This window comes from Oncorhynchus mykiss, chromosome 25 (assembly GCF_057628025.1).
Source record: "Oncorhynchus mykiss isolate SJ-2025 chromosome 25, ASM5762802v1, whole genome shotgun sequence".
NCBI lineage: Eukaryota > Metazoa > Chordata > Actinopteri > Salmoniformes > Salmonidae > Oncorhynchus > Oncorhynchus mykiss.
The window spans coordinates 45,871,223-45,892,851 of record NC_143046.1 but is presented as its reverse complement, the minus strand read 5'-3'; the positions used below and the strand labels follow the sequence as shown (position 1 = coordinate 45,892,851).

Genomic DNA, 21,629 nt, shown 5'->3' with positions numbered 1-21,629 from the left:
TTTTAACAAATCAAAAACTGAAAAATTGGGTGTGCAAAATTATTCAGCCCCCTTAAGTTAATACTTTGTAGCGCCACCTTTTGCTGCGATTACAGCTGTAAGTCGCTTGGGGTATGTCTCTATCAGTTTTGCACATCGAGAGACTGACATTTTTTCCCATTCCTCCTTGCAAAACAGCTCGAGCTCAGTGAGGTTGGATGGAGAGCATTTGTGAACAGCAGTTTTCAGTTCTTTCCACAGATTCTTGATTGGATTCAGGTCTGGACTTTGACTTGGCCATTCTAACACATGGATATGTTTATTTTTGTAGATTTTGCTTTATGTTTTGGATCATTGTCTTGTTGGAAGACAAATCTCCGTCCCAGTCTCAGTTCTTTTGCAGACTCCATCAGGTTTTCTTCCAGAATGGTCCTGTATTTGGCTCCATCCATCTTCCCATCAATTTTAACCATCTTCCCTGTCCCTGCTGAAGAAAAGCAGGCCCAAACCATGATGCTGCCACCACCATGTTTGACAGTGGGGATGGTGTGTTCAGCTGTGTTGCTTTTACGCCAAACATAACGTTTTGCATTGTTGCCAAAAAGTTCAATTTTGGTTTCATCTGACCAGAGCACCTTCTTCCACATGTTTGGTGTGTCTCACAGGTGGCTTGTGGCAAACATTAAAACAACACTTTTTATGGATATCTTTAAGAAATGGCTCCAAATCCGGCTTTAAACTTCTTCTATCACATTGCAGGTGCATTCATACGGAGACTTGATTACACACAGGTGGATTGTATTTATCATCATTAGTCATTTAGGTCAACATTGGATCATTCAGAGATCCTCACTGAACTTCTGGAGTTTGCTGCACTGAAAGTAAAGGGGCTGAATAATTTTGCACGCCCAATTTTTCAGTTTTTGATTTGTTAAAGAAGTTTGAAATATCCAATAAATGTCGTTCCCCTTCATGCTTGTGTCCCACTTGTTGTTGATTCTTCACAAAAAAATACAGTTTTATATCTTTATGTTTGAAGCCTGAAATGTGTCAAAAGGTCGCAAAGTTCAAGGGGGCCGAATACTTTCGCAAGGCACTGTAGATACTACTGCCCTGTTTGAAAACTTCAGACATGCGCCCTTCCTTCCTTATCTCCTTGAGGTAAACACAGATCTATAAGTGACTAGATAGAGTGGTAACTTTCTCTCATCCATTACTTTCACCAATTTTATATCTGTGTTTAAGTAAGGTATGAAGGAAGGATCAAGGATGCATTTTAAAGTATTTAAACAGGGCCTATATTTTTTGGACAAAAAAAATCCCAAGGCGATCCTTTTACATTCGATGTAAAATGAAACAACAGCCAGGGAAGCGTTTCGGCTCCATACTGGCCTTCATCAGGGTGATCTACTGAATCTGAGTATACTTTGTTGTGCTTTTCCCACCCTCAGTTTACGGTGAACATGTTCCGAACGTTGCCTCCGTCATCCAACCCCACAGGAGCAGAGTTTGACCCGGAGGAGGACGAGCCTACACTTGAGGCTGCTTGGCCACATCTCCAGGTACCCAGGGCATCTAATAACCTAGCTTACATGGCCCGGGTCGTGTTCATTCGGCACAAAACGGAAGAAAACAGACGGAAACTACCTGGTTTTGTCCTAAACACACATTTTTGTTCATAAAGAGTTTTCTGTTGCATGTCCTAATGAACACACGTCCCTGCTGTTTGAGTAAGATTTAAATGCTGCAAATCGTACATTCTCTGAAGTACAGTGCTGTAAAATGAAAGCATCTAATCAGTTTAGAATTAAAGTCAATTGGACCTTCCCTAACTCTTGGCTCAGACCAAACGAGCACATCTGTTTATTATGGATCATTATTTATTTTATTTATTTATTTCACCTTTATTTAACCAGGTAGGCAAGTTGAGAACAAATTCTCATTTACAATTGCGACATGGCCAAGATAAAGCAAAGCAGTTCGACACATACAAAGACACAGAGTTACACATGGAGTAAAACAAACATACAGTCAATAATACAGTATAAACAAGTCTATATACGATGTGAGCAAATGAGGTGAGATAAGGGAGGTAAAGGCAACAAAAAAAAGGCCATGGTGGCAAAGTAAATACAATATAGCAAGTAAAACACTGGAATGGTAGATTTGCAGTGGAAGAATGTGCAAAGTAGAAATAAAAAATAATGGGGTGCAAAGGAGCAAAATAAACAAATAAATAAATACAGTAGGGAAAGAGGTAGTTGTTTGGGCTAAATTATAGGTGGGCTATGTACAGGTGCAGTAATCTGTGAGCTGCTCTGACAGTTGGTGCTTAAAGCTAGTGAGGGAGATGTGTTTCCAGTTTCAGAGATTTTTGTAGTTCATTCCAGTCATTGGCAGCAGAGAACTGGAAGGAGAGGCGGCCAAATAAATAATTGGTTTTGGGGGTGACCAGAGAGATATACCTGGAGCGCGTGCTACAGGTGGTTGATGCTATGGTGACCAGCGAGCTGAGATACCTAGCAGGGTCTTGTAAATGACATGGAGCCAGTGGGTTTGGCAACCCAGTATGAAGCGAGGGCCAGCCAACGAGAGTGTACAGGTCGCAATGGTGGGTAGTATATGGGGCTTTGGTGACAAAACGGATTGCACTGTGATAGACTGCATCCAATTTGTTCAGTAGGGTATTGGAGGCTATTTTGTAAATGACATTGCCGAAGTCGAGGATTGGTAGGATGGTCAGTTTTACAAGGGTATGTTTGGCAGCATGAGTGAAGGATGCTTTGTTGCGAAATAGAAAGCCAATTCTAGATTTAACTTTGGATTGGAGATGTTTGATGTGGGTCTGGAAGGAGAGTTACAGTCTAACCAGACACCTGGGTATTTGTAGTTGTCCACGTATTCTAAGTCAGAGCCGTCCAGAGTAGTGATGTTGGACAGGCGGGCAGGTGCAGGCAGTGATCGGTTGAAGAGCATGCCTTTAGTTTTACTTGTATTTAATTAAGAGCAATTGGATGCCATGGAAGGAGAGTTGTATGGCATTGAAGCTTGCCTGGAGGGTTGTTAACACAGTGTCCAAAGAAGGGCCAGAAGTATACAGAATGGTGTCGTCTGCATAGAGGTGGATCAGAGACTCACCAGCAGCAAGAGCGACATCATTGATGTATACAGAGAAGAGAGTCGGTCCAAGAATTGAACCCTGTGGCACCCCCATAGAGACTGCCAGAGGTCCGGACAGCAGACCCTCCGATTTGACACACTGAACTCTATCAGAGAAGTAGTTGGTGAACCAGGCGAGGCAATCATTTGAGAAACCAAGGCTGTTGAGTCTGCTGATGAGGATGTGGTGATTGACAGAGTCAAAAGCCTTGGCCAGATCAATGAATACGGCTGAACAGTAATGTTTCTTATCGATGGTGGTTAAGATATCGTTTAGGACCTTGAGCGTGGCTGAGGTGCACCCATGACCAGGTCTGAAACCAGATTGCATAGCAGAGAAGGTATGGTGAGATTCTAAATGGTCGGTAATCTGTTTGTTGACTTGGCTTTCGAAGACCTTAGGGGTAGGATAGATGTAGGTCTGTAGCAGTTTGGGTCAAGAGTGTCCCTTTGAAGAGGGGGAAGACCGCAGCTGCTTTCCAATCTTTGGGAATCTCAGAGGGGTGGCAACAATTTCGGCAGATAATTTTAGAAAGAAAGGGTCCAGATTGTCTAGCTCGGCTGATTTGTAGGGGTCTAGATTTTGGGAGAACCAAAGGCTATATCTGTTCCTGGTTCTACATTTCTTGAATGGGGCATGCTTATTTAAGATGGTTAGGAAGGCATTTAAAAAAAATAACCAGGCATCCTCTACTGACGGGATGAGATCAATATCCTTCCAGGATACCCCGGCGAGGTCGATTAGAAAGGCCTGCTCGCTGAAGTGTTTCAGGGAGCGTTTGACAGTGATGAGTGGAGGTCGTTTGACCGCTGACTCATTACGGATGCAGGCAATGAGGCAGTGATCGCTGAGATCTTGGTTGAAGACAGCAGAGGTGTATTTAGAGGGCAAGTTGGTTAGGATGATATCTAATGAGGGTGCCCCTGTTTAAGGCTTTGGGGAGGTACCTGGTAGGTTCATTGATCATTTGTGTGAGATTGAGGGCATCAAGCTTAGATTGTAGGATGGCTGGGGTGTTAAGCATGTTCCAGTGTAGGTCGCCTAGCAGCATGAGCTTTGAAGATAGATGGGGGGCAATCAGTTCACATACGGTGTCCAGATCACAGCTGGGGGCAGAGGGTGGTCTATAGCAGGCGGCAACGGTGAGAGACTTGTTTTTAGAGAGGTGGATTTTTAAAAGTAGAAGTTCAAATTGTTTGGGTACAGACCTGGATAGTAGGACAGAACTCTGCAGGCTATCTTTGCAGTAGATTGCAACACCGCCCCCTTTGGCAGCTCTATCTTGTCTGAAAATTTTGTAGTTCGGGATTCAAATTTCAGAATTTTTGGTGGTCTTCCTAAGCCAGGATTCAGACACAGCTAGAACATCCGGGTTGGCAGAGTGTGCTAAAGCAGTGAATAGAACAAACTTAGGGAGGAGGCTTCTAATGTTAACATGCATGAAACCAAGGCTATTACGGTTACAGAAGTCATCAAAAGAGAGCGCCTTGGGAATAGGAGTGGAGCTAGGCACTGCAGGGCCTGGATTCACCTCTACATCGCCAGAAGAACAGAGGAGGAGTAGGATAAGAGTACGGCTAAAAGCAATAAGAATTGGTCGTCTAGAACGTCTGGAACAGAGAGTAAAAGGAGGTTTCTAGGGGCGATAAAATAGCTTCAAGGTATAATGTACAGACATAGGTATGGTAGGATGTGAATACAGTGGAGGTAAACCTAGGTATTGAGTGATGATGAGAGAGATATTGTCTCTAGAAACATAATTTAAACCAGGAGATGTCATCGCATGTGTGGGTGGTGGAACTAATAGGTTGGATAAGGTATAGTGAGCAGGACTAGAGGCTCTACAGTGAAATAAGCCAATAGACAGCAATGGACAAGGCATATTAAGGAGAGGCATGCTTAGTCGAGTGATCAAAAGGGTCCAGTGAGTAGTGAGGTTGGTTGGGGTCACTGTGATTTAGACAGCTAGCCGGGCCACCGGTAGCAAGCTAGCATAGGATGGAGGTCTGTTATTAGCCACCTTGTGCGTTTCCGTTGGTAGGATTAGTGGGGTTGTGGTAGAGGGGATGAATCCAATTCGCAATTATTTTTTTATTATGATAGGATTTGCATTGGGGAATTACTGTGATTTTACAAAACATTTTTGTAAGGAAAGATTATGACTAGCATTTTGCCCATGATCTTTCTTTATATGCATTCAGCAAATTAGTTATTTGTAAAAGGTTTTCTTTCTTTACAGCTCGTCTACGAATTTTTCCTTCGGTTTTTAGAATCTCCTGACTTTCAACCGAACATAGCAAAGAAGTACATCGACCAAAAATTTGTGATGCAGGTAAGAGCTTATAGAAACATGGATACTCGCACATTGTTGAATGCTCACACAGTTTTATTGTGATGGCAAGGGCATTTCTTTCTTTAAGTGTAAAGTCTTGTCTTTGGTTTTGTGGAGTCTGATGGGAGTGATGTCATGTGTCCACAGCTTTTAGACCTGTTTGACAGTGAGGACCCACGGGAGAGGGACTTCCTCAAAACCACTCTCCACAGGATCTATGGGAAATTCCTGGGACTACGGGCCTACATCAGAAAACACATCAATAATATATTTTATAGGTGAGTTTAATTTCAGCCGATTTGTTTAATCTTAGATATTTTAACACATCAAATTGATTGCTGAAGATTCAATGGTGAATTTGGTTGTTTAGTTTTATAACTACTAAGAAATGTATGTTTTTAGCTGCGTAACTAAATAAAATGGCTCTCTGTTTTTAACAGGTTTATCTATGAGACTGAGCACCATAATGGAATAGCAGAATTACTGGAGATACTCGGAAGGTACACTCTAACCTGTTTACGATATTGGTTCCCAATTGGGAATCAACCCTCCCACGTGCAGCTGAAACGGTGGCGCATGGAACGCAAAAATATTCTTAAAAATATTTAACCTCCACACATTAACAAGTCCAATAGCTCAAATGAAAGATAAACATCTTGTTCATTTAGCCAGCAAGTCAGATTTCTAAAATGTTTTACGGCGAAAACATAGCACATATATATGTAAAACCACCACCAGACACAGCTCATTTCAATAGCCAAAACATGCAATCAACAAACGCAGGATTAAAAAATAAATCGCTCACTAACCTTTTGAAAATCTTCATCAGATGACAGTAATATGACATATTACACAGTACATATTTTTTTTTTTCAATAATATGCCATTTATATCCATAAATGTCCATTTACAGTGAGTTCACCTTCAGAAATTACTCAAAAATGCCCGCAGGAAATCTATGTAGCGCGGCAAGATAACGTAAATAGACATCATAAACTTTGACTAAATATACATGTTCTACATATAGTTAGAAAGATACACTGCTTCTTTATGCAACCGCTGTGTTAGATTTATTTTTAACGTTACAGAAATCGCACACTATTCCATATTGTGAGACAGCGCTCAGTTCCAAGCTACATTTCCACGTAATGTTGGAGTCAACAGAAACACAGATTTAAGCATAAATATTCCCTTACCTTCGATGGTCTTCGTTCAGAATGTTCTGGAAGGCTTCATACTTACCCAATACATCGTTTGGTTTCAAGTCTTGCGTCTTTGTATTAGCTACTGCTAATAACATCAGCTGAAATGCACCCAAAACGTCCTCTGGTCCGGATAAGTTGCGCATCAAAACTTCAAAATTACACATTATATGTCGACTAAACAGGTCAAACTAAGTGCAGAAGCAAGCTTTATGATGTTTTAGACGTGCAAAACAAACTTCAATTCAATCGGCCATCGTCTGCCCTTCTCTTCAGTGCTGGAAACAAAGGAATGGCTGTGACCAATTCGCGCCCATACGCACAGCCTATTCTCTCGTGGCACGCACTAATTTCACTCCCATAGGGTCAATTCTCCCGCGATTTGAACGGTTTGAAGCTCTAATGAAAGAGGACATCTAGCGGAAGAGATAGAAAGTGTCCGCAGAATCATAGCTGGTTGGGAAGGGTGGGGGCCATGACGTCAAAGTTGCTCCAACTTTCATGGCCACAAAAACTAGTTTGGAAGAATGCCTGCCCTGTGAGTTCTGCTATACTTACAGACATAATTCCAACGGTTTTAGAATCTTTAGAGTGTTTTCTATCCAATAATAATTTTTATTTGCATATATTAACAATTTTTGACAGATTTTTTTTCCAGTTTACTAGGGGTACCCAATCTCTCCAAAGGGGGCGTATGTCTGCCATATCCTCAATTAAGCTCTAATCCAGTGTGTCTTGCAGTGGAGTTAGAATAGTTATTTTTGACTGTTATCCAGTCTCATGATGTCTTCTCGACTGCAGATAGGATCTCTAACCATTCATGGTCAGCTGTTGTTTATCCTTTATCCCTTTCATTTTCTGTTACTATTTTTAGTTCAGTTGAATTATTTGTTACTCTGTCCATTCACAGTATAATCAATGGGTTTGCCTTACCACTAAAAGAGGAGCACAAGATTTTCCTGTTAAAGGTCCTGTTGCCTTTGCACAAAGTCAAATCACTTAGTGTCTACCATCCACAGGTAAGCCCTTCTTTTTTTCGTGTTTAATGTCATGTTTATTAGGCACATAAGGTAAGAAAACAGACTGAAACAGGGAGGGACTACCTTTACTTGTCCAAACGTGTGTTTTCATTTTCCTGTGAAAGACATTTTAAAACGTTTTCCATTGTGTGGCCCTAATCAACATGACACAGTTCTGATGATTGTTCTGCTATCAGCCATGCTGCTCTGGGCTCGGTTCAGGAGGGTGAGAAGTTACAGAACGTTCAGATAGAAATGCATTGTGTAGAACAGACACGATTCTCTGTCGTCAAGAATAGGGAGTTGTTTCAACTCTCTTCAATAAATTTCGATCTGCAACTTTCTGATTTTTTCCCTTTTTTTCCCTGCTGAATACTCCTATGGAAATGTATAGAAATCTATGGAAATGGCTGAGTATAGCCCTAGTTATGGCCAGTTGGCACACAGTGGTGTTGTTTCCAGTTGGGTCAGGCCTGTTCAGGCAGTGAGTGGGGGAGGTGAGAGCAGTATCCTGGCTGCTACAAGTTAGCTGTAATCCGATACCTGGCATTCACAAGCCTGAGTTACTATGTCGACAAAGGTCCTTTCCTTGTCAGGGGCCTCTTGCTCTCTCTCGCTCTCTGGGCCGGTATGTGTCTCTTTCCCTGTATGACTGCTGTCAGCCAAGTGGGTCCCTTGAGCTGGTGGAACAGTTCTTAGTCTGCTCTGTGGGCCATTGCATAGCATAGTAACTCAATTAGAGCTTGATCTATGTGTTAGCATCTGTTTTGCCCCAGCCTAATGCAAAATGAGGAAACATTCCTTATAGTAATTGTCATTGCAGTGCAGAACATTGCAGTTATATCGCCGTTATACTGCTAGTATTACTGCGTCGAAAGTATTAGTTACTACAATGATTTGTTTTCGGACTATTTTTGGTGTAAATGTCAAAACAATAAGATTGTGTCTTCACTAATTGAATCATCACTAATTATGTAATATATTGTGTTTTTATTCCACCTAGCTGGCATACTGTGTTGTGCAATTTCTAGAGAAGGACAGCACTCTCACTGAACCAGTAAGTCATGTGAAATTTCTCCTCACATTTCCTTGTGAATCGCTTGTTTATAGTACTTGACCTGAGGCTGTGTCACGTTCTGACCATAGTTCTTTTGTGCTTTCTTTGTTTTAGTGTTGGTCAGGACGTGAGCTGAGTGGGCATTCTCTGTTGTGTGTCTAGTTTTCCCATTTCTATGTTTGCCTGATATGGTTCTTAATCAGAGGCAGGTGTTAGTCATTGTCTCTGATTGGGAACCATATTTAGGTAGCCTGTTTTGTGTTGGGTTTTGTGGGTGGTTGTTTTCTGTCTTTGTGTCTATGCACCAGATAGGACTGTTTCGTTTTTTTTACATTTGTTGTTTTGGTATTTTGTAGTGTTCACATTTATGGTCTTTATTAAACATGTTGAACTCTAACCACGCTGCACTTTGGTCCGATCCTTCGTCCACAGAAGAAAGCCGTTACAGAACCACCCACCAAACAAGGACCAAGCAGCAGCAGGAGAGGCAGCAATATTGAGAGATGAACTTGGGAGGAAATCCTAGACGGGAGAGGACCCTGGGCACAGCCAGGGGAATATCGCCGCCCCAAGGCAGAGCTGGAGGCAGCGAAGGAGGAGAGGCGCTGGTATGAGGAGGCAGCATGGCGGCGCGGATGGAAGCCCGAGAGTCACCCCCAAAAATGTATTGGGGAGGGGGCACACAGGGAGTATGGCGAAGCCAGGTAGGAGACCTGCGCCAACTTCCTGTGCTTACCGGAGAGCGAGAGGGACCGGGCAGGCACCGTGTTATGCTGTGGAGCGCACGGTGTCCCCAGTGCGGGTGCATAGCTCGGTGCGGTACATAACAGCTCCTCGTATCGGCCGGGCTAGAGTGGGCATCGAGCCAGGTGCCATGAAAACGGCTCTACGCATCTTGTCTCCAGTGCGTCTCCTTGGGCCGGCATACATTGCACCAGCCTTACGCATGGTGTCCCCGGTTCGCCAGCACAGCCCAGTGCGGGCTATTCCACCTCGCCTCACTGGCAGGGAGACCGGGAGCATTCAACCAGGTAAGGTTGGGCAGGATCGGTGCTCAAGAGCTCCAGTGCGCCTGCACGGTCCGGTCTATCCAGTGCCACCTACACGCACCAGCCCTCCGATGGCAGCCTGTGCATGTCCAGAGCCCTGTACTCCCTGTTCCTCCTCCCCGCACTCGCCCTGAGGTGCGTGTCCTCAGCCCAGTACCACAAGTGCCGGCACCATGCACCAGGCCTACAGTGCGCCTCGTCTGTCCGGAGCCGCCAGAGTCTCCCGCCTGTCCGGAGCCGCCAGAGTCTCCCGCCTGTCCGGAGCCGCCAGAGTCTCCCGCCTGTCCGGAGCCGCCAGGGTCTCCCGCCTGTCCGGAGCCGCCAGGGTCTCCCGCCTGTCCGGAGCCGCCAGGGTCTCCCGCCTGTCCGGAGCCGCCAGGGTCTCCCGCCTGTCCGGAGCCGCCAGGGTCTCCCGCCTGTCCGGAGCCGCCAGGGTCTCCCGCCTGTCCGGAGCCGCCAGGTTCTCCCGCCTGTCCGGAGCCGCCAGGGTCTCCCGCCTGTCCGGAGCCGCCAGGGTCTCCCGCCTGTCCGGAGCCGCCAGGGTCTCCCGCCTGTCCGGAGCCGCCAGGGTCTCCCGCCTGTCCGGAGCCGCCAGGGTCTCCCGCCTGTCCGGAGCCGCCAGGGTCTCCCGCCTGTCCGGAGCCGCCAGGGTCTCCCGCCTGTCCGGAGCCGCCAGGGTCTCCCGCCTGTCCGGAGCCGCCAGAGTCTCCCGCCTGTCCGGAGCCGCCAGAGTGTCCCGCCTGTAAGGAGCCGCCCCTCAGTCCAGAGCCGGCCCTCAGTCCGGAGCCGCCCCTCAGTCCGGAGCCGCCCCTCAGTCCAGTGGGGCCACTTAGTAGGGTTGACAATCCTAGGTCGGCAGCGAGGGTCGCCGTTACTAGGAGGAGACTAAAGCGGACAAAGACTATGGTGGAGTGGGGTCCACGTCCTGCGCCAGAGCCGCCACCGCAGACAGATGCCCACCCAGACCCTCCCCTATAGGTTCAGGTTTCGCGGCTGAAGTCCGCACCATGGGGGGGGGGGGGGGGGGTAATGTCACGTTCTGACCATAGTTATTTTGTGTTTTCTTTGTTTTAGTGTTGGCCAGGACGTGAGCTGAGTGGGCATTCTCTGTTGTGTGTCTAGTTTTCCCATTTCTATGTTTGGCCTGATATGGTTCTCAATCAGAGGCAGGTGTTAGTCATTGTCTTTGATTGGGAACCATATTTAGGTAGCCTGTTTTGTGTTGGGTTTTGTGGGTGGTTGTCTTCTATCTTTGTGTCTATGCACCAGATAGGACTGTTTCGGTTTTTCACATTTGTTGTTTTGGTATTTTGTAGTGTTCACGTTTATGGTCTTTATTAAACATGTTGAACTCTAACCACGCTGCGCTTTGGTCCGATCCTTCGTCCACAGAAGAAAGCCGTTACAGGCTGAAGTTGTATTGCTTGTTCCTTCTGTGTTGTATTGCATCATCTCAGAAGGTATTGCTATTGCAATGCATATCAACCAATTTATCAAAATTGATCGGTTTTGATAAAAAGTGTAAATGCTCATTACAAGTTTATAAATAATTTACTAATTTATTATTCGCATATACACTATAAAAAAGGTAATATTAAAGTAAATGCTTATTCATGGAAGTCATTATAAAGTGTTGCTAACTAATATATTGGTCAATATCCACTCCACTCACTGATCATTGTCTTCCCAGGTGGTAATGGCCCTTCTCAAATACTGGCCAAAGACTCACAGCCCCAAAGAGGTGATGTTCCTCAATGAGCTGGAGGAGATTCTGGATGTCATTGAGCCGTCTGAGTTCGTCAAAATCATGGAGCCACTCTTCAGGCAGCTGGCAAAGTGTGTGTCCAGCCTGCACTTCCAGGTGACTGACCCTCTGACCCCATGCCCCACAGGAACCCTGTTATTGGTGCCATTTGATCTTTAGAGTCATTATAATCTTGTGGGAAAGTAAAATTCAGTAGTGAAATGCTTTTATTTGGTTCCGAGAACTAAGCAGTCCATTACAATGGAAACAAAACAAGAACCAGGAATTTAAGGGTTATGCCTGGATCAGACTTGTAGTAGAGAACTGATATACAGTCAGGTCCATAATTATTGGCACCCTTGATAAAAATAATAGGCTCAAAAAAATTGGGAAATTATATTATTTTATAATACAATTGCAAAGAGAAATACATTTTGTTTAACAAGTAATAAAAAATTATCTCAAAAAGGTAAGGGTCAAAATTATTTGCACCCCTGTTTTCAATACTCTATCACCCTACCATGCGAGGATAACGACACTGAGCCTATTTCTAAAATGTTTTATGTGATTGGAGAACAATTTGGGAGGGATTTTAGACCATTCTTCCATAAAGAATCGTTCCAGATCCTTGATATCCTTTGTTTGCTCTTTTGGACTGCCCTATTCAGTTCAAACCATAGGTTTTCAAGGTATCAAGTACAGAGACTTGAACCCAAAGTGGTCAATGAACTATTTATTTGTGAATTTTGATGAGTGCTTGGGGTTATTGTCTTGTTGGAAGATCAACTTGCGGCTAAGATGCCTCCCAATGAGTTGTCCATTCTCATAAAACATTTCAGAAAATGGCTGTGTCATTATCCTCACACGGGTGGTTGCTGAAGTATTGAAAACAGGGGTGCCAATACTTTTGAACCCTGTCTTTTAGAGACTGTTTGTATTACCTGTTAATAAACAAATTATTTCTCTGAGCATTGCATAGTTTTTTGAGAATGCAATATACATCAGCATTTGTATTTATTTTATACAGTCTTTTTCGCTCATCTTTTATCAAGGGTGCCCATAATTATAGGCTTGAGGGAAGGATGTGACATGTTAATTTTGTCACCTTTTTGTTTCATCTTTCAAGACTACTCATCAGTAGTACTCTTATTGCCCCTCTAATGCTCCTGCAATTTATGGGATAGGTCACTCAAAATACATATTAATTTCCTTATCCTGAAAGCAGTCTATGGACAAGAAGAGGGTGTCCCTTACCCTTCTGATGCCCTACAGTATATGGCTTCCCCTTCCGTTATCATATTGAGTGAGATGTCCTGACCGATGGTGCTGTATGCTTGTGGTCACTGTGCAGGTAGCAGAGAGAGCTCTGTACTACTGGAACAATGAGTACATCATGAGTCTAATCAGTGACAATGCAGCCAAAATCCTGCCCATCATGTTCCCGGCACTCTACCGTAACTCCAAGACCCACTGGAACAAGTAAGTAGCCCCTCCAAGTGGGCCGCGTTCATTGGGCACCAAACGAAAGATGACAAACTGAAATAGGGAGGGACTAATAAATGCAACTTTTTCATTGCAAAACATGTTCTGCTTTGTGGCCTATTCAGAATGCCCCATTGGTCACTTACTTCCATTTCTCAGGACATGCAGTGTCAGCCAGACCTGGGTTCAAATGTTATTTGTTTTCTTTCAAAAATGTTGATTGAGCTTGCCTGGTGCAATGGAACCAATATAATAGTCCCAAAAGTGCGCACCCATCTGGCACTCCAGGCAGGCTCAATCAAACGTTCAGTTTTGAAAAATTTCCAATAATCCATATTAGAACCCAGGCCCCTAGGAAATGTATAGAATTTAGCTGAATTGGAAAGACATTGCCCCTTCAATGTCAACACCTTACCAAACAGTTTTATGTGGAATGAGAGTTATTTAACTTAAGCTGCTCTGAAAGTGCAGTGTTGAGTCAACATTAGTACAGACCTACTTTACTCATTCCCCTGAATCAAATTTTGGTTTGGGATGGAGGACAGGGCTGCCTTTTAAGACATGACGGTAGACTGACTCAATTCTGTGTGTGCGTGCGTGTGTGCAGGACCATCCATGGCCTCATCTACAACGCTCTCAAGCTCTTCATGGAGATGAACCAGAAGCTGTTTGATGACTGCACACAGCAGTTCAGAGCAGAGAAAAATAAGTATGTAAACAATATCATTTGAGATGAGCATAATTATCTGAAGTCTTGAATTGTAGCTAAGACTATGAATTATGATGTAATATTATCATTTACATTTGTACATGGCAAATGCTGACTAAAGATTGTAATGTAGACTATTGCAATCTAGAAGCTTCAGAAAGGAGCTTTAGTGTTTTTAACAGGAAACCAGTGTAGCGAGGCTAGCACTAGAGTAATATGATACATTTTTTTGGTTCTAGTCAAGATTCTAGCAATTGTGTTTAGCACTAACTGAAGCTTATTTAGCCCTTTATCTGGGTAGCCGGAAAGTAGAGCATTGCAGTAGTCTAACCTAGAAGTAACAAAAGCATGGATACATTTTTCTGCATCATTTTTGGACAGAAAATTTCAGATTTTTGCAATGTTACGTAGATGGAAAAAAGCTGTCCTTGAAACAGTCTTGATGTGTTCGTCAAAAGAGAGATCAGCGTCCAGAGTCACGCCAAGGTCCTTCAGTTTTATTTGAGACGACTGTACAACCATCAAGATTAGTTGTCAGATTCAACAGAAGATCTCTTTGTTTCTTGGGAACTAGATCTAGCATCTCTGTTTTGTCCGAGTTTAAAAGTAGAACATTTGCCGCCATCCACTTCCTTTTGTCTGAAACACAGGTTTCCAGGGAGGGCAATTTTGGGGCTTCACCATGTTTCATCGAAATGTACAGCTGTGTGTCGTCTGCATAGCAGTGAAAGTAAACATTATGTTTCCGAATGACATCACCAAGAGGTAAAATATATAGTGAAAACAATAGTGGTCCTAAAATGGAGCCTGAGTAACACCAACATTTACAGTTGATTTGTCAGAGGACAAACTATCCACAGACCAATTTGGGTTTCCAATCTCTCCAAAATTATGTGGTGATCGATGGTATCAAAAGCAGCACTAAGGTCTAGGAGCACGAGGACAGATGCAGAGCCTCGGTCTGCTGCCATTAAAAGGACATTTACCAGCTTCACAAGTGCAGTCTCAGTGCTATGATGGGGTTTAAAACCAGACTGAAGCATTTTGTATACATTGTCTTCAGGAAGCCAGTGATTTGCCCCCGCAACAGCTTTTTCAAAAAAATTTGAGAGGAATGGGAGATTCGATATAGGCCGATTTTTAGTTTTTTTTTTATTTTCTGGGTCAAGGTTTGGCTTTTTCAAGAGGCTTTACTACTGCCACTTTTGATGAGTTTGGTACACATCTGGTGGATAGACAGCCATTTATTATGTTCAACATAGGAGGGCCAAACACAGGAAGCACCTCTTTCAGTAGTTTAGTTGGAATAGGGTCCAGTACATAGCTTGAAGGTTTAGAGGCCATGATTATTTTAATCAATGTGTCAAGATATATAATATTAAGAAACTTGAAAGTTCTGCTTGCTGAGATTGACATTTCTTGAAGTTTCAGTATACCGTGCAACACAGCTATAGATTGATTCAATGTTTAGACTATTTTAATGATGACTATAGATTATGATTCAATATTCTCATTCAGATTTTCATACCCTAAGCGACTTATAGGTAACTGCCAAAATAATGGAAACACTTGAGTAAATGAGGGATACAATGTATATTGAAAGCAGGTGCTTCCACACAGTTCTGGTTCCTGAGTTAATTACGTAATTAGCATCAATCATGCTTAGGATCTTGTATAAAAATGCTGGGCAATCCAATATTTTGACTACCATGGCTAAGCCCCAGGGGAGAAGACTGCCCCCTCTCATTGAAGCCATGGAAGTTCAAGGCGCAGTACTGTTAGCAGAAAACAGGATCCCCCCCCAGTATAATTATTATAAATTATAAATGTCAATTTTTGTTTAATTAAACCATTTTGAATTACAATCATGGTACCAATAATTGCTTCTAATAGACCAGATATATGTTCTTCAACCAATTTTATTTGAAAGTCACACATTAATTTTGTTCCTAATTGCAGCCTGCAGCCTTCAATTTGAGTTAATCAATGAGAGGGGGCGGCACTGAGCTAGCATGCAACAGAACTTCCTTGAGTAGCTCAAACTGCGCATGTTATGTTTTCATGAGGCACCATCTTAACTGGCTTCAATGCGATATTGAGTCTTAAAATTAATAGTGTCACGTGATTGATGGATTTGTCCACTCTTTTTACAGACATTGCTATAGAATGATAATGACCCCATCCACAGGGCACGAGTGGTCACTGAATTGTTTGATGAGCATAAAAACGATGTAAGCCATTTGCCATGGCCGTGTCAGTCATCAGATCTCAACCTAATTGAACAAAACAAATTATGGAATTTCTCATGGAAGAATGCGTTCCATACGCTTGTAGAATCTATGCCAACGTGCATTGAAGCTGTTCTGGCTCGCCTGGCCCAACACCCTATTAAGACACTTTTATGTTGGCATTTCCTTTATTTTGGCAGTTACTTGTAGATTGTAATGGCACATTTTATTTAACCTTTATTTAACTAGGCAAGTTAATTAAGAAAAAAATCTTATTCCAATGACGGCCTACCCTGGCCAAACCCAGACGATGCTGGGACAATTGTGCGCCCACCCTATGGGACTCCCAATCACAGCCGGATGTGATACAGCCTGGATTCGAACCAGGGACTGTAGTGATGCCTCTTGCCTTAGAATGTTGGTTCACTCGGGATCCTCCTGTTGATGACTATAGATTATTATTATTTTTAAAATATATATTTTGGGTAACAGACATGTACAATGTGGACCCAGAGGATATCACTTGAAAGTATTAATTAAAACACTTGTTTCCAAAGTGGTCCTCGACGGTAAAAACAACACAATGATTAAAAGGTAAGACACAATTACAAACAACCATAAATACATTAATTTATATTGACATCCTTAAAGTGGCACTTTTCCCTAACCTTAAAAATCAACCATATTAATTGCACATCATACCGATCCTTCAAATAAATACACCTGACCAGCAGTAGGGGGCACAAGGGGCAGTGGAGTGGTTTCTCTTACTTAGACAACCTTTTCCAAATGTAAAACCTTTTAAAGCCATTTGTAATTTTTCTTTGCTTGATCTCTACTCCATAGACAAATGCCTGCATAGAAAAACGTGCTCCTCACAGTACTGTTTACTCTTGGGATTTTACAAGACATAACACTAGATGATGATGTTGACGTTTTGTCTGTTTCGTCCTATAGAGAAAAGGCCAAGTCAAAAGAGAGGGAAGAGGCCTGGCTCAAGATTGAGAACCTTGCCAAATCCAATCCACATGTGAGTGAGGGACACATCTGCACTAAGACTCACAACTGCATTGTTTGTGTGTGCCATCTAAAGAGCTGAAGTTGTTTTATTTTCTTTCTGTACCCCCTGAGGACTGTTCTGGTATGCTGTGCAGAGCATGACCAGTTGTTATACTCATGCACTGCAAGTGATTGGTTGGGTGCCATAGCCAATGAGTTCAACCTATCTACTAAATTGCATTCCCAATATCTTGTTTTATTCTAGGTAGTGTGGTAATGTTGATATTGGATCAGAGTCCTAGTGAAAGGTAAAATTATATTTTATGATATCTACTTAATCACGGTACTAACGTACATCTTTTAGATTTAGAGGCTTCAACTGAATGATCAATGTCTGTACGTCGTCCATTTAAATTATAACCAAATCACAAGCAATGACTCCAGCATCAGAGTTTCAACCCTTCTGCTTATCTAACCTCTGATTCCATATTTCTTTGCATGCAACAAGTTCCCATTGTTTTTGTCTTTACTTTGTGTTATATTAGTTTCTTATGTGTGTTGATTCCACTGTCCTCAATGGACCAGTAGAAATGGAGTCTGATGGTCTATTAACCTCTGAAGAAGTTCACAGGTTAAAAAAGACAGTAACGGAAGAATCCACTCAGGTAAATGTTGACTTCTTTATCTACCAATGCTGGTCCAGGATCAGGTTCCCTCCGTACCTGTAGTCTCATTCATTATGATCTAAATGGATCCTAGATCCTCTCCTACTCTGATACATTTTATGAATATGGGCCCTGACCTCTCTTCAAAATGGGCATAGCTCCTATAGAAAAGGAATGACAAGTCAAACTATGGACTGAACACTGGAATCAAGTACATTTGTTATTGTCTGTTATGTACAGTATCTACTGGATCTGCCTTGCATGTGTTTTTAAATGGCATGGGGGTAGTCCTGGTAGCTTATCACTAACATTTCATCAACTATTTTCTCACCTTCCTGTTTGGTGTTTCTTCTTTGAAACTTGGATTAGTTCATTTAAGATGATGCATGGTTAGCATTTTTTTGTCAATTGAGAAAGTTTAGCATGAATTTGATGTGAACAAGGAAGTGGTACTTGTGGCAAACTTGGTAGTGCTTAACCCAAGGGAAATAATGCAGTTACACAAGCTAACTATTTTATTCCTTTGGAGCTAACTGTCACCTCTAACCCTCCCCAGTTACAACAGAGAGACCAGAGAAAAGACCGTCCTCTGGTGCATCGGATCTCCCTCAGGACATCTACACCGCAAAAGCCTTGGAGACCCATCGTCGCGCCGATGACATGATCACCACCCACAATGGGCTCTAGGTCTGCCCCTCCTCTCTCTTCTCTTCTGTCCAGTCCCCTAAAGGAGTACCCTCGCCCCTTCACACCCCACCTCCCAACCCACACAGCACATTCAGAATACTGGCCCGGTTTCCCTATCTCGCCAGTACACTGCCCCACCTCCCTCGGATTTCTGCTTTCTCTGGTGTTTATTTTGGGGGGAGGGTTGGGGCCGCAACTCTTTTAGCTGTCGGTCCTGCGGAGTCATTGTTTTCCTTATTGTTTCCGCTGAATTGTGCATAAAACAGTATATCGGCTCATCCCTCCCTGCTCTTATTGTATGAATGAAAATGGGGACGTTTCGTTCCACCTGCGACATGACAAGCTCATGTGAAATGCACAACAAACGTAGAGAGCAGAAACTGAATGAGGGAGACTTCTTTTCTTCTTCTGTCTTCTGTTTTCTGTCAAGGGGAAACAACCAAAAACAGATGGTTAGATGGAGGGGTAGGACTGTTGGATCGACTTTCCTGACTTTATTTTTTATCCCAGGGACATCTGCCAGTGCCATGACGGATGTTTTGACAATTGTTTTTAATAAGCTGAAGAGCAACAGGGCTGTCTAAAGTGACTGATCCATCTGTTCTGATGAAGTCACATTGTGACAGGGATTGAGAGAGGGAGGAAGTGATGTTCTCTGTGGACACTAGACTCTTTACACTCTACAGTTTGTGCCATATAAAAGTTGTATTTTGTCTTATTTCCTTTCTCATACCCATCTGTTGAATTCCATCTGCAATATGTGAGCTGGAAATTTCACAGTGAAATTATTGACAGAAATATTGACAGTTCAAACAATGGTTTATTTCATATAGAGAAACACATTGGGTGGTTGTTAGTTTCAACCCTGTTTGTCATACTCAAAGCCCCTCTTAGACATTTCAACATCTGTAGCCAGTTTTTACTGGAATCACAATATGACACCTTACCTGGGGGTATCACATAATGAGTAGTTATTTGGGATGCAAGATGATTTGTAGATCAGTGTTTCTGCACAGCCTGACTGCAATCTAGTCCATCTTAAATGCATACCCCACTGGGCACACACTGGTTGAATCAATGTTTCCATGTAATTTCAATGAAATTAAGTTGAACCAATGTGGAATAGACATTGAGTTGATGATCCAGGCTTCAGCAGTCCTGGAGCTACTTGCTAGTCAAGCATTGACCTCCATTCGTTTCAGAGGTACCCATGATATCACTGGTCGTGTTCATCTCGCACCCCCCCCCCCCCCCCCCCCAGCATGCTCACTATTCCCCCTGTCGTTTTTTAAATTTTTACCACCACCCTCTTATCCAGATGTGCTTCTCTGTGGAGCTGAATGGACTAAGCAAAGAACAAAACAAATTATTCACTTCCATAAGACATCCTTTTCGAAGACATCGGAGTGCTTTTTATCATGAGGAGAAATATGAAAGAATTTTTGGCCCCAATGAGGAGAATAGCAACACTGTTTGGATGGGAAAACCATTTCATGTGACGGTTAAATGGCCATATGTGTCCATTGCCAATAATATATAGTAGAGACCGAGCGGTGATTCCAGACCTGAATAACTCTTGGAAGTAGATGAATCGTGTAGTTGTTAAGAAAAAGTATATTGAACTACCTAAAAAGCACTTCCTGTAAACTTGAAAGATGTGACATGTTTGTGTATATTCAAATGAAGCTCTGTATCCCGTTGAGTATATATGTACAGTCTATTCTGCTTTCTCAAGTCAGGAAGCTGTCAAATCCAGGAGTGTTTTGGACATTAACATTTACAAGTGGATCGTCTCTTGAACCATTGTTTGAACTTTTGTGTTGTCCCTGGTAACTTATAGCCTGGATGCTAGTTTTAGCATTGTAGCTGCCAATGGAAATGGCCAATGCTAAAACAGACAGATCGAGGCTTGGCAACTGTATTATTCATATTTGCTTGAATGGAAAAGGTGTACATTTATACAACCAATGTTAAACATGTATTTTTTTTCCCCTGGAAGAATGGCACTCACCAAAACAATTTCTATCCTAAAATAATATATTTGCTTTTTATTTAACGGTATTGGTTTAAGATATTTTATCAGTTTGCATTTTGTTTTTGATCGAACTGTCGTTTTTGTGTAGACCCATCGATAAATGACTCGTAAAACAAGTTAGACGGGGAAAAAAATGTTGGAGACTGTTTTTCTAAATTCTTTGCTTGACCGCAGCATCTTTGCAGGATTTTAGTTGAACATGTACTTTACAAAATATAATAACTTGACAAGTGTCCTTTTGTATGTGACCTGTACTATATGGCTTCATTTAATATTGTGTACATATGATTTACTTTGTTTTATGTAGCGTTATAGATCTAGATTTTGTACAAAATGGTCCTCTGTACAGAATAAAACATCAATAGCAATGACAAGAAGTCAATGTGGCACATACATTCTTTTCCTCTTTCACTTGTAACTTTGCATTATTAAATATGTCATAATTGTATCTGTTTGAACTCTTCAAGGTTTGTTCCCTATTCAAAATGTCTTTGACCAGATTTCAGTCCATAGCCTTTGAGCTTTTCTCACAGTTTCAAGTGGTGTACATCTATATTGAATGAATAAAGAGAATATTTGATTTTATATTTTCAACCATACATCAATTCTGGAGTCATATTACTTAACGGGAAGTCTCAACGTGGACAGTTGTTAGGAGTTTTGACAGTTTAAGTATGATTGACCTGAAATAAAAAGGGTTAGCAAAACTACTATATAATATAGTAAGTAGTATACTGTAAGTTAGTCTAAACTTTTTTTGCAGTGTGCGGACAGCACTTCTGTCACTGCTTTTATAGAACTAACCATGATAAAATGTCTCTCAAATCAATCTAGAGTACATACTCATATTCTTAATAGACTGTCAAATAGAGAGTGAAATGTTGTGAAATGTAATGATCCTTTTTTTGTCGTACTGTTGAGCTGAGCATACTACTGAAATCATTGTAGGTAACTTTATTGACCACGAGGACTCTAAATAACCTATTTGGGGTCTGACTGAAAGAAAATGACTTGATTCAGTGTAACTGAACAGTCTTCCTCTTCTGATGAGGAATAGGATGGATCAGAACAATGCGCAGCATGGTAAGTGTTCATGTTATTTTATTAAACTGAACACAAAAATAATAAAGGAGAAAACACGACAAAAACGAAACAGTTCTGTAAGGTGCAACAAAAACACTAAACAGAAAATAACTACCCACAACCCATAGTGGGAAAACAGGCTGCCTAAGTATGGTTCTCAATCAGAGACAACGATTGACAGCTGCCTCTGATTGGGAAC

General features: G+C 42.3%; 2 protein-coding genes across 28 annotated transcripts in view; both read left to right on the top strand.

Annotated features, from left to right (window-relative positions):
- The window catches only part of LOC110505199 (serine/threonine-protein phosphatase 2A 56 kDa regulatory subunit gamma isoform), a 52,615-nt gene extending 31,669 nt beyond the window's left edge, over positions 1–20,946 (top strand). For 3 of the 27 annotated variants that reach the window (XR_016491837.1, XR_016491840.1, XR_016491833.1), the window contains 13 exons: positions 1,431–1,541; positions 5,379–5,471; positions 5,619–5,749; positions 5,912–5,971; positions 7,584–7,692; positions 8,696–8,749; positions 11,489–11,659; positions 12,894–13,021; positions 13,632–13,733; positions 16,519–16,555; positions 16,919–16,991; positions 17,226–17,268; positions 18,182–20,946. Coding sequence is in view for 13 of the 27 variants with exons in the window: in XM_090220394.1 (XP_090076520.1) it covers positions 1,431–1,541; positions 5,379–5,471; positions 5,619–5,749; positions 5,912–5,971; positions 7,584–7,692; positions 8,696–8,749; positions 11,489–11,659; positions 12,894–13,021; positions 13,632–13,733; positions 16,919–16,991; positions 17,230–17,262 (1,065 nt within the window). In the remaining 14 variants the exon portion in view is untranslated. Of the gene's footprint in view, positions 1–1,430; positions 1,542–5,378; positions 5,472–5,618; positions 5,750–5,911; positions 5,972–7,583; positions 7,693–8,695; positions 8,750–8,863; positions 11,156–11,488; positions 11,660–12,893; positions 13,022–13,631; positions 13,734–16,518; positions 16,556–16,918; positions 16,992–17,225; positions 17,269–17,581; positions 17,626–18,181 lie in introns of those variants that run through there. The other 24 variants (XM_090220394.1, XM_090220396.1, XM_036962320.2 and 21 more) reach the window with 16 other exon arrangements.
- LOC149972008 (uncharacterized) lies at positions 9,628–11,155 on the top strand (the record flags this gene model as incomplete). Its single annotated transcript, XM_090221517.1, has 1 exon — positions 9,628–11,155. A coding segment is annotated over one exon (1,149 nt), but the record flags the coding sequence as incomplete, so codon positions are not given.
- Positions 20,947–21,629: the final 683 nt, after the last annotated feature.